Here is a 14,996-nt window from a genome sequence, read left to right on the forward strand (position 1 = left end):
CCACACCTCGTTTGTCAAAATTTCGTTACGTGTACATGAAATAACCAAATAACGGTACTATTCTATAATTGCCCCGAATACAGTCGAAGAGAAGGTCAAGTCCGGTTACTCGCAGCACGGTGAAGCAAAAAATTTGGCATGCCGATAAAGTTGGCAAGCATTGTGGTGTAATAGTATCTCCTAAGTTACTTTAATGACGATGCTCGTGGGTTCTAATGCTGCGTATAAAGAAAATACACAAATATTTCTTTCTGATCTGTGAGTACATATTTTTATAATTATTCATTTAGTAGGTATTATTTATTTAGCATAAATTATTTTTTGTATTAAATATTCTTGATATTCTAGACATTGGAATAAATATGTGTAAACAAATGGTGGTTAGCAGGAGTAATTAAACAAAACCTATAGGTACCTCAACTCTATTGTCACAATTATTAAATTCATATATGACCTGAGAAATATGATCATTTATCAGATTATCAAGCACAGCTGAAATAGCTTAAATGAAATGAATATTTTCATTTCATTTCGCCATAAGGTGATAAATACATACTTAACGAACGTCAAAAAAGTAGGAATTCTCAAAAAAAGACTAACAAATAAAAATAAGGTAGAAAAGGCATTGATCAAACAAAAAAGTTTTAAGATTTAAGCATTACATTACAAACTTAGGTAATGTAACTAGTGCTATTCAGCAACCTTAATTACTAGTCACAATATTTAAGGAAAACTAAATCCTAGTGTCTGGGTAGACATTACCTTCAAATAAAATATTAAATCCTCGGCTTTATTAGATATTAACAATAAATAAATTGAAATAATGTCCCTAGTGTAGGCCGAGAGAAAAAAAGCCGGCGGAAAAAGCTCTCGGTACTCCGTTTAATTTTAGAGTCATATATATATACGCTTTACATTAAAGGAACGTAATTAATGTAAGAACGTAGTTAACGTAGTTTTTAAAGACATCTTTCATCTATTGATAATACAATGAAACCTCTGTTTGTGACAAAAAAATCTGCCCGTCCACGTAGTGTGAAAAACTGAAGAACGTCCAGGCGATTAATTTGGTATTTTTTTTAAACTATCTAATACTTAGTAGAATATTTATACCAAATGAAAAATTAAGTAGATTGCGTAGGTATAAAATTAAAAAATATTATTATTATTACAACTTCGCGTAAACACGTGACTAACTGTCGTTCGCAAAACAGGAAAATATCGGTCTGGTCAGCGAGTGGTCCGGGATCCAGTGATAGATTTTCATGATCAATTTCCTCGCAATCTAAACTTCGTAAAACGCATTAGGGACTTATGTTATGAATATTCGCACCCGTCAGCTGCGACTCCGTGGGTGGGGCCCGCTTGGAGAAAAATAAAGCCTTTTAGTCATTTCCTTCCACTTTAAAATTTGTCGGAATTTATGTAGTTTACATAAATTACATAATTAAGATTACATATATTTTATCTTGAAGGAAAAATAAAGTCAGCTGACCATAACATGGTAGATCATTCATCAGCTGGCTACTTGAACATAAAAAATAACATTATATTTTCAATGATTTTCTCTCAACTAAAAATTTGCCTGGTTATATTTTATAAGCTACTGTTGATGAAAATTAATCTCAGCTGGTTGTATCTCGGTGGAAAGTGGGTCAGCCGGAACCACGGATCCCACAGAGTCGCAGCTGACGGTCACGACTATTCATAATATAAATCCCTAATGCATTTTACGAAGTTTCGATTGGGAGGAAACAATTGATCAAATTCGTAGCTGGCTCCCGGACTACAGGCAATAACTAAAATCTCATAATTATCACATTTTATATCGACTAGCCCTATGGCGCAGTTTGTAGTGGCCCTGCTTTCTGTGCCGCGGGTTGCGGGTTCGATTCCCGCCCGCATATGTATATAGTTATAACAGTCGGCTGTTACCTGTAACACAAGCATTAAGTTGCTTACCATAGGAACAAACGACCGTATGTGTATGTTATAAGATATTTATTTATTGGAACGAAGTTCCTTACGGCAGGCTTGACATTTGGCTGGGCGACCGAACTGAAAAAAATGTGATACTAAAACCGCAAGAAAAATATATAACGGAAGTGACGTAATATGAGTCACACGACTGTATAATATGACGTTGTAAATCTAAAATATTACTAGTAAACTTTTTTTTAAATTATTTATGTAATTTTATACTTTCGACAAAAATAAATAAAGACGACACGTGTTTTTTTATTTCACTTAATAGTTTGAATAATAATTATTATTATTTTGTTTGATTTATTTTATTTTACGGTATTTGTTATTTTCTAAAATACTAAATTTCCTAAATACTTTTATGTGCTTAATTAAAAACCAATCAACAAAATTAAAAAAAATCAAGAACTAGAAAATATATATAAAATTAAACAATTTTATTTTTTCAATTTGTGTTGCTTCTATACTATCCGTAAGAGCTTCGTTCCTAACTGGTGTCCCATGACACCACATAATTTTTTTATTTATCATACAAGTAATATTTAATATAATGCGGATAAGTACGAGTATATCGTTATAGACTGGTTTTTTATATTTTTTTATGTAGTGTCATGATATATAAACTAATTCTTATAACAATAACCCAGTTTTTCAAAGATCGCCGTAAAAGTGATAAAAATACTTTTAAAATCAAGAGGTCTCATTAAATTTTTTATTGTTTTCAATTACATGATACAATACCATGAATAGTTGTGTAAAACCTTTCATAAAAAACATTATTTTCTTGACTTGTAATTCCACTTCATAATTAATCTTATTTTAACAAGCACTATGTTTTGTTGATTATTATCAGTAATTATAAATAACATAAAATCAAGTGGAGTACATAATAAACCTTGTTTAATCTTCAACTCTGAATTGCTTTTCTATACAACATATTTTAATATAATACCATAATTGCATTGTTATCAGCGCAGGTAATACCTTCTCGGAATGATGTTACCTCTTATCAGTACTCTTATATATGTACCCAGAGCAGGTGAAGTTTTTAAGATGATTTCATAGGAGTACCTTTGTAGTTTTATTTTAAAATATAAACATAACGTTAAATTGCGATTTTAAAACTCATTTGCGAAATTTAGTGGTATATTTTTAGTTATTAAAGATTTATTCTAATAAAACATCATTAGAACAAACAAGGATTGCGGTAAACCGGGATGTCGGCGATAGGCTGAAGTGATGATGATAGAACAAACAAAAAATAAACAACCTCAGAATTTAAGGAAACGAGGCGTTTCATGAGGTTTTTTGGTATTGGTACTTAATATGAATCTGACTTGAAGATGGTTAATCAAATGTCTAAGGGCCTGTTTCATATGTGAATAAAGTTACGAACTACGCTAAAAATATAGTAGAATTCGATGGTGAAAAAGAACAATATATCATAAACTTTTATTCGTCGGATACCGACGTCATCCTGTCAAATAGCGGCAATCGTTGAAACATGCCCGAAGAGAGTATTATATTGTGATAGCTGTACGAGGAACTTCTTGAATGATGTTATTAACCTGTACCAAGCATTTACTTAAATATAAACATATCGAATAACAGGTGAGAGCACAACGAGGGTTTTAAATTGTAATCATCGAGTATATAAATTAAAAATAATTGCAGAAATGTACGTGAACACAAACGCATAGCTTCCAAACGTCTGCTACCAAATTCGATAATTATTTTTTTGTGTTCATTATTATTAGAAATAGATATGCAAAACAGATAATGTAAAAATTATTATTCACAAAAAAAAAATTGGCGGTTTAGAGTTTGCCAAATCAGCTAGCTAGTTATTAATTTAGTTAGGTACTTATTTTTATTTTAGTCTCACCAAGAGTACCTAATTAAGTACATTGTAAACATTATAAATATTACGATACAATTATCTACAATATTTCCATATGTACAATTGTACAATACTCACTAGAAGTAATCTTACGGAAACCTTTTATTACAATATTACATACATTGAAGTATTAGGTATAACTCTTTGAAGGTTGTCTCGAAGTAATTAAATGAGTGTATTACTATTGAAAACATTTAATGAGTAATGCCTTATCAACAAGTGTTCTATGTCCTTGCTCGTGTAAGTGGGCCCGTGGTGACTGTGAATGCCAGAAAAAACGTATTTCCTTTATGTCAATCTTATATCTAACTTTAACACACCTTGAGAAGTTGGATAGGTTCCGCTCTGTTAAATTAATTTAGTGAAAGTTTACGTTTTAAATCAGAGATCTCTTACATTGCCGTTCATGTTTATTGTATTAGCATATGTTTGAAACAGTTAAATGATCCGATGACGATTCAACCTGTAACATCCCCCTGCCGAGCATAGATAAAGCCTGTAGATATAATAATTTTGTTTATTAGAAGGAACTAATAAACAAAATTATTATATCTACAGGCAAAACTTTTTGTGTCTGCATGTGTTTCATTGTACAGTGACTGTATTTTGTTCGAACATAAACATCATTGAAAAATGAAATAAAAAAGAAAAATCTTTTACAACACAACTGTGTTAAAAAACAATTGTGAACTGTGTCAAGTAGTAAATCTTAATATATATAAATCTCGTGTCACAATGTTTGTCCGCGATGAACTCTTAAACTACTTAACCGATTTTAATCAAATTTGCACACCGTGTGCAGTTTGATCCAACTTGAAAGATAGGCTATATTTTGTTTTGATATATATAATTATTATATTTAAGAAAAAAAATAAGGCGATACGAAGTTTGCCAGGTCAGCTAGTAAAATATATGTATCAATTTAAATCTAATATCGAAATATAAAAAAGAAAGAAAGAAGGTTTAATTATATTGTCCTGAACCACATTACCAACTTATAATTTACTAGCGAACCGTCCCGGCTTCGCACGGTCGCAAAAACTATCTGTGTTCCTCTACTATATTATGAATGTATCTATACAAATAAATAAAATTGGAGTGTCTGTTTGTAATATTAAATAATCGCTTTTTACTAGATGCATATGGATGTATACACGGTACATATACCAAAATATTTTTTTTTTACAATTTTTGTCACATAAACATTTCTGATCAAAATTAGCCATATCGGTTCAGCCATTTTCGAGTTTTAGTAAGACTAACGAACAGCAATTGATTTTTATATATACATAGATTTTCCAAATGCCACGGACGAAACTCCTTGCATTCAGATTATTTCGAAATATTTTTTTTTTTTTAAATAATAGTAGTAACGTGGTATTCATTTTTGCACGTTACTTCTTAATTAATTAAGATGTGTTATGATTAAAATTAATAAGTTCATTTTGAAAAGAGCTAAAGCATTGTGAAAATGGGAAATTTTCCATAAAAAATGGAAAATTTTGCTTAAAATGTTTACTTACTTGGTAACAATTTCGTCGCCAAATTTCATAAGTGATCTTATGGCAGTAGGCGCTGTGTAGAACTGTGTCACCTTGTACTTCTCAACCAGGGACCAGTATCGGTCATTGTCAGGATAAAATGGAGTACCCTCGAACTGAAAAAAAAATTAATAAGTTTTTATTAGGCTTAAGTACAAATATATATAAAAGTTTAACTACGAGTTTATAAAAAAATCCTCACATTTAAATATAAAATACGCGTTAAATGAAAATTATGTAATTTTTTAATAGTTTTCAATCATTATAACGTTTTTCCTTTCATCATCATCACATCATCATCATCATCACTTCAGCCTATCGCAGTCCATTGCTGAACATAGGTCTTCACAAGTTCGCGCCAAAAATGGCTTGAATTCATGTGTGTTGCCCATAGTCACCATACTTGGCAGGCAGGTTGGTGACCGCAGGGCTGACTTTGTCGCACCAAAGACGCTGCAGCCCGTCTTCGGCCTGTGTATTTCAAAGCCATGTTGGATGGTTATCTCGCCATCGGTCGGCTTTTTAAGTTCCATGGTGGTATTGGAACTGTCTTATCCCTTAGTCGCCTCTTACGCCAGTCACGGGAAGAGAGGGGGGGGCATATTCTTTACTGCCGTAACCACACAGCAAGTTTTTCCGTAGCTACTAAGTAAGTCGGTGAAGGCAGGGAGCCGGTCTACTATCAGATATGTTGAAGGGTTTTCTTTTACATAAGATCAATTCTTGGGACTAAAATAGTACATCACTGCAGTAGTATGTCAAGTTAGGTTTCTAATGATTTGATCAATTTCAACTAACTAGAGAACACATTTTACATTACCTACAAAATGAAACGTCGTTGATTGTTTTCATCTTCGCCATCTTTAACATGAATTTAGTAATTACTTTTATTGGTATATTTTTTAATTTATGTAGGTATTTATGAATTTTTGATCGTTGCTCCGCTTTTGTGAGTAAAAGGATTCTTAAGTAAATACTTTTTTATTCGTAGTGATATTGGAAAGTAAAAAAAAAAACAAAAAAAAAAAACAACAATTAGTTTTATAGTAAATGAATGAATTTTGAATTAATGGCTTTCACAAAAAGTATATTTAGTTTTATAGTGTGTATTACTCTATAATTATTAATACTATTTGAGCTTATGTTCTGTCGAAGAAACTTCAAATGTAAATTGAAACAATCGTTTCGTTTCCTGAAATTGCACGTTTTTAAAAACATAGATAATATATGAAAACCATTTAAAAATAAATAATAATCACCTAATTTAAAACTCGAAAAAGTAGATAATTTATTTTATTTTAATAATAACGATTACTTAATCATGAATTAAGTTTCAAATAGGTAAATAAGTACTTAGTAAATATTATGTAAATAATTAATTGTCAGTCAGTCAGTTCAGCCTATTGCATTCCACTGCTGGACATAGGCTAACACTTTTTAGAAAATTGTTATCTATACTAATATTATAAATCTGAATAGTTTGTTTGTTTGAACGCGCTAATCTCAGAAACTACTGGTCCGATTTGAAAAATTCTTTTATTGTTAGATAGCCCATTTATCGAGATAGGTTATAGGCTATATACCATCACACTAAGACCAAAAGGAGCGGAGCAACAATAAAGAATGTTACAAAATCGAGGGTTCTTTTTTCCTTTTGAGAGCTTCCGCTGCGTGCGCTGTGAAAATAGTTAAAGTTTCGCAAAAATCATGTATGACAGAATTGATCCTCTTTAAAAGTTCTAAAAAAAAGTCCGCGACAGCATATATCTATCTTTTAAGGTTGGCTCTCTATAACCTTTTTTATGCTAACCAAGTTTGTTCTAAAATAATGCATTATTGCGAAGATGTTTTTATAAACATGATATTAATCCTTATCTAAATAACTACGCTATTCATCACAAGTATTTAATTTAAAACAAAATAGCCATAATACGATTTCAACATAATTCGATTTCAATGAGTATCTCGGGAGATATCGCAGTTTTAAAATAACATCGCAGCAAAATAATGATCAAGTATTGCGCGCGCATCTGTTCCACGCGGACGAAGTCGCGCGCAGAAGCTAGTACCCGAGTAGAAATTTTTTCGTCTTCCTTAGAAGGACCGGACCAGGCATGCCTGATCAGGACTAGATAAGGCATGTAACGCAGATGATTGGTCTGGACCTGATCAGGATGAGATGAGATTTCCTGATCTGGACCTGATCAGGAAATCTCATCTCATCCTGATCAGCGGGTTCGGTTCGGTCCTTTTAAAAAACACGAATGTACCCATATTTTTGAAAAAATTGTTTAACAAAAAAAAAGCGAATTGTATTAACATAATTATTATAATATTTATTTCCGTTTATTCTTTCTAATGTATTATTTATTTATGTTTTTACTTTAAATATTAATTATTTTTATTTATTTTTATGTTATCAATTAATTATTATTATTAATTAAACTTTATTTATTAACTTCTAATGATTAACTACTAACTACTATTTCCTATTACTTACGACTGCTCCACTGTGTAGAAATGGACTCACTGCTAGATTGTCCTGATAACTGTATATATACTAAGTGCGCTTAAAAACATTAATAGCGCGATTCAGGCTCAGTTCGCGTCATTTCTTTCAGGCCATCCTGATCTGGACCGGACCAGGTCCTGATCTAGTAAGCCTTACCATACTTGGTAAGATTTTACATCAGGCTAGCCTTGTCTGGACCGGACCTGGTCCTGATCCAGTATGCCTTACCATACTTGATTATATTTTACATCAGGCTATCCTTGTCTGGACCGGACCTGGTCCTGATCCACTATGCCTTACCATACTTGATTATATATACGAATTGTAACGCTGTTGGTTTTCGAATAAATAAATTTTATATCAGGCTATCCTTGTCTGGACCGGACCTGGTCCAGATAGAGCTTGCCGGATCAGGCATGCCTTATTCTATCCTGATCCGGTCCAGATACATGATCTGGTTGAGCCTGACCTTTTTTCTACTCGGGTAGTTCATAAACGTAAAGTTTAATTTGAACGCGTTTGAGAGGTTGCAATACTGTGGGTTCAGCTAATAATAAATATACCTGAGTGAAGTAATATGAAAATGATAATTAAATCAATCGATTGAAAATATTAATTGTGTATTTTACAAGAACGGGAACAATGTTTAACATAATTATCTAACTTATGAAAATATTTGTATGTAAGTGTCAAGTGTAAGGTGTGTGTACATTAATATTTAAAATAATACAACGCTATTTGTAATAAATACAATTATCCTTAAATTTACAAAATGTTTAATTTCATTTAAAATGAGATTTAAAACAATAAAATAAAATCAACATGCAATAAGTACTTTAATCAACTTAAAATGTAGTGAAAGGAAAGTACATTAAAAAAAATTATATACTTTCACCGCGTTTTTGGTGTGATTAATTTTTGTTTTGTTGAATGTGCTTAGAGTTTTGTATGTTTAGTTAAATGTTTGATTTAATTACAATTTCTATAATTCGTATTTAATTAAATTTTACACATTTCCTTATGTACCAAGACTAATAAGGATCAGTCAGTGAATCTTTCTACTTTTTATTAAATGAATTTTGTACTATTTTTTTTAAATATGTGTATGAAGTGTATTTTTTGATGTGTATTTTTTTTAAATATGTGTCTTTTATATACAATGTCTACGAAAAAGCTAATAAATAATAACAAATAAAAGTGAGATAAAAAACAATAACGGACGGTTTAGGACTATGTAAATGTACTGACGCAGACTCGTCATTATAATGGAAAAATCCTTGGTATGAGACGTTTATTTATTTATTGGAGGTTAAGAAACGAAATAAAGCACGCGGTATGAAAAAAAAAAATATGGGAGTCAAATCGTGTGAAAAAACAGAACGATACACGAGTAGATATAGCAGTTTACCAGCGAGTACTATGTATGTAGAGCAAGCGTTAATTTATGGTTTTATTTTAGTTTACAGCCTCGTGTCGGAGCTGATTCTCATACTTTTTATGTAATACGTTTAATGAAACTATGTTACATTACACATAATCGCATTATCGCTCGGATGCTGTGTTTTTGATAAAATCAGTTGAACTTGATAGATAAGAGTTGCCTGCTAACCTCTTTTTACGATTGGATAATTTATTTGTAACAAGACAAACAGTATACAATAGTTCTATGACAGAGCAATGGGAAATTGCGATCTTTATAAAGTATCGTGTGATTTGGTACTGTTTCCCAGAAAAGTTTAACAATTTTGGAATAAAACTAATTTTCCGATTTTACTATATGTATACAGGCTGTTCGACTTCTTAACTGCGTTCTTTTATATAGGGAGTTGTAGATGTAATAGATCATGTTCTAAGCGAAAATATATCCAAGCCCATTATTAAAATTTGACTTCGTTTAAAATTTTAAATAGACGAGCTATTGTATATAACTATCTACGAAAGATTGCCGGTGTAGGCTGGATGAGGATTGCGGAAAACCGGGATGTCTGGCGCGAACTTGGGAAGGCTTATGTCCAGCAGTGGACTGCAATAGGCTGTGTTGATGATGATGATGATGATGAGCTACTATGATAGACTCGTGTCGCATAAAACCTTTCGTGAGTGCGGAAGCACGGCTATAATTACAACGAAAAAATTCTACGAGAAAAATAATTCGTTTCCGTTTGCGGTTCCTTAATTGTATGCGGCAGTTGCGCTAACGCGTATCGTCACAAGTCCACCGTTGCTAACTGTTATATTTTTAACCGACTTAAAAAAAGAGGAGGTTACTCAATTCGACCGTATATATATGAACCGATTTTGATAATTCTTTTTTGTTGGAAAGGAGATATTCCTAGTTTGGTACCATGATAAGGAAATCAGGATCTGATGATGGGATCCCAAAGAAATCGAGGGAAACGATTTTAATGGTTTTTAATTTAATCGAAAGCCGATGTTTATCATGTTAAATTTTGTCGAGATCTGATTACAACTTTTGAAGTAATCTTTGGTAATGCGTATTTACTTGACTATTTTTTTAATCTACCTACGTTGTATTTACTTGTCGATATAATTGAAGTCGGTTTTTCTTCGTTTGCCTGCAAACACAATTATAGTGTTCATCATTATTTTTTTATTTAATTCAAATGATAACTTGATAGTATGGTACTTTTAATGAAGTAAAAAACAAATAATCCTTCTTCCCTAAGAAAAAAATATGAAACCCGTTCTTACTATAAGAACCAATATAGAAGAGTCGCGGTTAAATAATTGTCTCTTTTCCACGCAAGGAAGAGGAAATTATAAACAAAAAAAAAATATATGTATACGAATAACTCCGCGCCATATATAGTCCACATAAGCTTTTCATAATTTTTCATTACTTTTCTTTACTAAATAGAGTGATTCCAGAGGAAGGTCTAAATGTATAACTAGCTGTGTACACATTGTTCAAAAAGCGGTTATTTTAATATTAAAAACAGACACTAAAATTTTATTTATTTGTACAGATATCCCGCTTCCCGTTTCAGCCTGTAATATCCCACTACTGGACATAAGCCTCTTTCCCCATGTAGGAGAAGAATAAGAGCTTAATCCACCACGCTGCTCCAATGCTGGTTGGAGGATATATTCCCTACTATGAGTAACGATCGCTATCAGAGGTGTATATTATGATAACAAGAGGGACTGACGGCTTAACGTGCTCTCCGAGACACGGTGGGGAGACCCACAAGGACTGCACAAACACCCAGACCACGGCAAACACCTGTATGGCCAATACAAATGTTTGTTATGTGTGGGGATCGAACCCGCTACCGCCAGCGCAACAGGTACAATCCATGGCTGTAACCGTTGCGCCAACGTGGCGTCAACAGATATACAATATACTGTATACTGTATACACAATATACAATATACTGTCAATATTCAATATGCCTTCCGTCTAATTACGTTTTTCAAATGGTACTTATTATATAAATACATCTTACAAGCAATTCCGATGTAGACATTTATTATACTTTCATAAAATATATATATAATTTATTCAATATAACTTAAAATATATTAATTAATTAAGTGGTGTTACAGCGTGAAGTAAGCGTATTATATAAATTAATTATATAACTAAACATTACTGTTACATTTTCATTGATTACAATAATAAATGCTAAATTAGGTACATAATTTATATTGCTTTGAAATAGATTTCCGCTAAGCACGTGATATCTTTAATTTTACGAATTTATGTATGAACAGTTGAGTAATAGTAAAAAGCCTTTAATTTATTCAACTTTTTTCTTATTTTTTTCTATTATAGCCTTCCATGTATGATCGACCTTAGACCACGACCTTTTGCAATTTAGTGCTAATCTGAATGAATATTAATTTACTATGAAAGTATGTTTGACTTTAAAAATTAATTTATTGCGAAATTAGTTAACTAAATCTGCATTAGACTAATGTTTTTTTTAATAAGTTTTATCGTTTTTATTTATACGTTTATATAAAATTTTATACTGACTGCAATGAGCAAAGTGACCTGTGCGTCGTTTGGGAATCAAAGTCCATTAAAGTTATCTATCTATATCTTGTTACAGTAAAAATGAAAGAGTTTCATTGTTTCGAACTTTCGATGTTATCTCAGAGATATATTTTTTAAACTTTATTTTATAATATTGACTTTATTTTATATGTTCAATTAAGACATTTGTGCTGCATTTGTCTTGCGTTATCTAGTTTATTAAAATATTCTTAACATTAAACCCGTATTTGTGTATTTTCATTTATTTTTAATTTATTTATTAATTACTTGATCTTGAGAGACGTTGTCATATACTGAGATCTGTCAAACAAGTGCATTTAAAATTATCGTTACGTTTTCTGATATTAATCGAAAACTTCTTTCATTTTCATTCCATAAAACATACCATATAACTTCTACATAGTATTTAAAAAAAAAAAAAACTAAACATAATTGAATCGGTCCAGTGTATCGGTAATTCGGTAGTGTCTATAGGGCTCCGCTAATAAATCATCAGCGATCAGAACCTCATCAGCCCAACAGAAGAGAAATTGATATATTTAAAGCAACTAGTTTTCGCCTTGTGTAATTAATTTACATTATAAGTTAGTTAGAACATTATTAATAATCTGTTGTCAAAGACGATACTTTTATAATAATAAACAAAAGAGTACATACACACCAAACACGGCTATGCACCGCAAAGAAAAGACCTGATCTGCACATCCCATTCCCTTTCTAAATCTCGCTTGTACATCCCATACTTTATCGTCTGTTTCATTCACAACCCTCTCAATCAACCATTTTGCATACAATTTACCGACGACGCTGAGGAGGCTTATACCGCGGTAATTCGTGCAGTCCTGCCGTGGCCCTTTTCCGTTGTACAATGGGACGATTACGGCTTTGCACCAGTCTCCCGGTACTTGCCCATTTCGCCAGCACAAATTGAAAAGGCGGTACAGCTGGCTAGCCACTTCCCATGTCCAGCCTTCAGCATTTCGACGGTAATCCTGTCATACCCTACAGCCTTACCTAATCTCATACTTTTCAACGCTTTCACTATTTCATCCATGCTTATCTCACTTTCATCACCATTTATACTCTCTTCCATGGAAGGTACCATGCGTTGTACCTGCACTTCCTCTCTTTCGAACAAACTTTCAAAATACTCTTTCCATCTCTTTAACACACATTCCTCTCCTTTTATAATGCTCCCATCTTGACTCCTGATTGTACTCAGTTCCGGGGTAGAGGTTTTTCCTCTGGCAGTTTTGATGGATTTCCAAAAAAACTTGATGTTTGACTGGAAATCTTCAGTGAGCCTTCTATCAAAATCATCCTTTCGTTCTTCATTCTTTCTAGACACAACTTCTTTCGCCGCTAATTTCAATCTTTTATACTTCGTTCTTGCTTCCTTTATCTCGTCATCCGTTGCCTTTTAAACTTTTTGGTTAGCTTTTGTCGCTAACCAATTCAACCACGCTTTCTTCTTAACTTGCACAGCCTTTTGTACATCTTTACCCATCCAGACATTATAGTTCTTTCTTACTTTCCTTCTTTTATTTTATCATACAGTGATATTTTAACAAGATATATTAATAAATTTATATCGAAGGAGTGTGAACTAATATTAGGAATTCAAGAACTAAGGAGATAAAATAAACTAAAACAAAACCTAAATGAAATTAGAATAAAAAATTCAAGATATAATAAAGCGAGGATATGTAAAAGATCTTTGAAATAATGAATAAACTACAAATTTATAAATAAAAGAAAAACACGTAATAAGTCCATTTCACACCGCAAATGCCATCATTGCCAACATGCACATCATTTTGGAAGAGAGTACACTGTGTATGAAAAGAGCTAATACTCTTCAAACTGCTGGATTTTACCTAAAATAGTTGAGATCTTTAACGTAAAAAAATACACATCAAAATCAGTCCTATCGTTCGAGAGCTACGATGTCTCAGACAGACATAGATTGCGAAACTTGAAACAGAATTGCGTCAAACTTGTAACACTCCCCGCTTTTCGTGGGGGAAGTAAAAATTAAGTATTAAGACTCACCATAACAGAAGTGGTGGCGTTGGCTAGAGGTGCGTACACGACGTATGTGTGTCCGGTGATCCAGCCTACGTCAGCAGTGCACCAGTAGATATCCTTCTCGCTGTAGTCGAACACATAACGAAACGTGGCCGCGGCGTACAGCATGTACCCTGCTGTAGTGTGGAGTACCCCCTTCGGCTTGCCAGTCGACCCGCTGCCCAAATATAGCCCATTTTTTAACTTGATCACAACTAATTTATATTGATTTTTAACCGCCTTCAAAGCAATGTCGTAGGTTCTCAATTCGATTGTATTTTTATGTATCATAACTTTTTACTGAGTGCAACGATTTATATGATTCTTTTTGTATTCAAAAGCTGGTGTTTGTCATATGGTTTTATTTAAATCGTATACAAGTGCGTATTTGAAGTAGGTTTTTTTGTTTAGAGAACAAACACAATTTTTTTTATTGTTATTTTAAGAGCTTTGTCAGCTAACTCTGACTATGTCGCTCTAATACGTTTGAGTGTAATAAAATTAAATTTACGAAAGAGAGAGAGCGATTAGGAACCGTCCGTAATTATTAAAATAATTCAAACGCTCCACAGTAAATGAAATTCTATTTCGACCCGGTGATCCAAAGTTTTCAATAAAGGTTTGCGTTTAGGTTCACAGCGGCAAAGATTTTTTTTTTTAATTTTAAACTCGACCGCATTAATTTTAGTGTTAAAAATGTCTAAATCTAACTAAAAAAAAAGTAATAGATTTTAAATTGGGTCAGTTGATTCCAAAGACCAATAAAGATTTTACAATGGCAAAGTTTTTTTTTTTTTTTATTGGTTAAGTACAATTTTTAACGTGTAGGATTTCTGAAACACCAACTATTAGACTGATTACATTAGTTCAAAGAACTTTAGCTTAAGCTAGTACTACAAACATTTGTAGATAACTTTATAACAAATAAAACATAACTTATTTAATTTCCTTTTAACACGTCAAGGGAAAGTA

The 14,996-nt window shown here is 32.2% G+C and overlaps 1 protein-coding gene across 1 annotated transcript in view; it reads right to left on the reverse strand.

Annotated features, from left to right (window-relative positions):
* LOC123668351 (acetyl-coenzyme A synthetase) overlaps nt 1–14,996 on the reverse strand; it is a 30,521-nt gene that overhangs the window by 3,963 nt on the left and 11,562 nt on the right. Inside the window, exons 5-6 of the mRNA XM_045602090.1 lie at nt 14,010–14,202; nt 5,407–5,540 (exon numbers count right to left, since the gene is read on the reverse strand). Coding sequence (XP_045458046.1) covers nt 5,407–5,540; nt 14,010–14,202 — 327 coding nt within the window. The remainder of the gene's footprint in view (nt 1–5,406; nt 5,541–14,009; nt 14,203–14,996) is intronic.

Source organism: Melitaea cinxia, chromosome Z (assembly GCF_905220565.1).
Source record: "Melitaea cinxia chromosome Z, ilMelCinx1.1, whole genome shotgun sequence".
In the NCBI taxonomy this organism is placed as follows: domain Eukaryota; kingdom Metazoa; phylum Arthropoda; class Insecta; order Lepidoptera; family Nymphalidae; genus Melitaea; species Melitaea cinxia.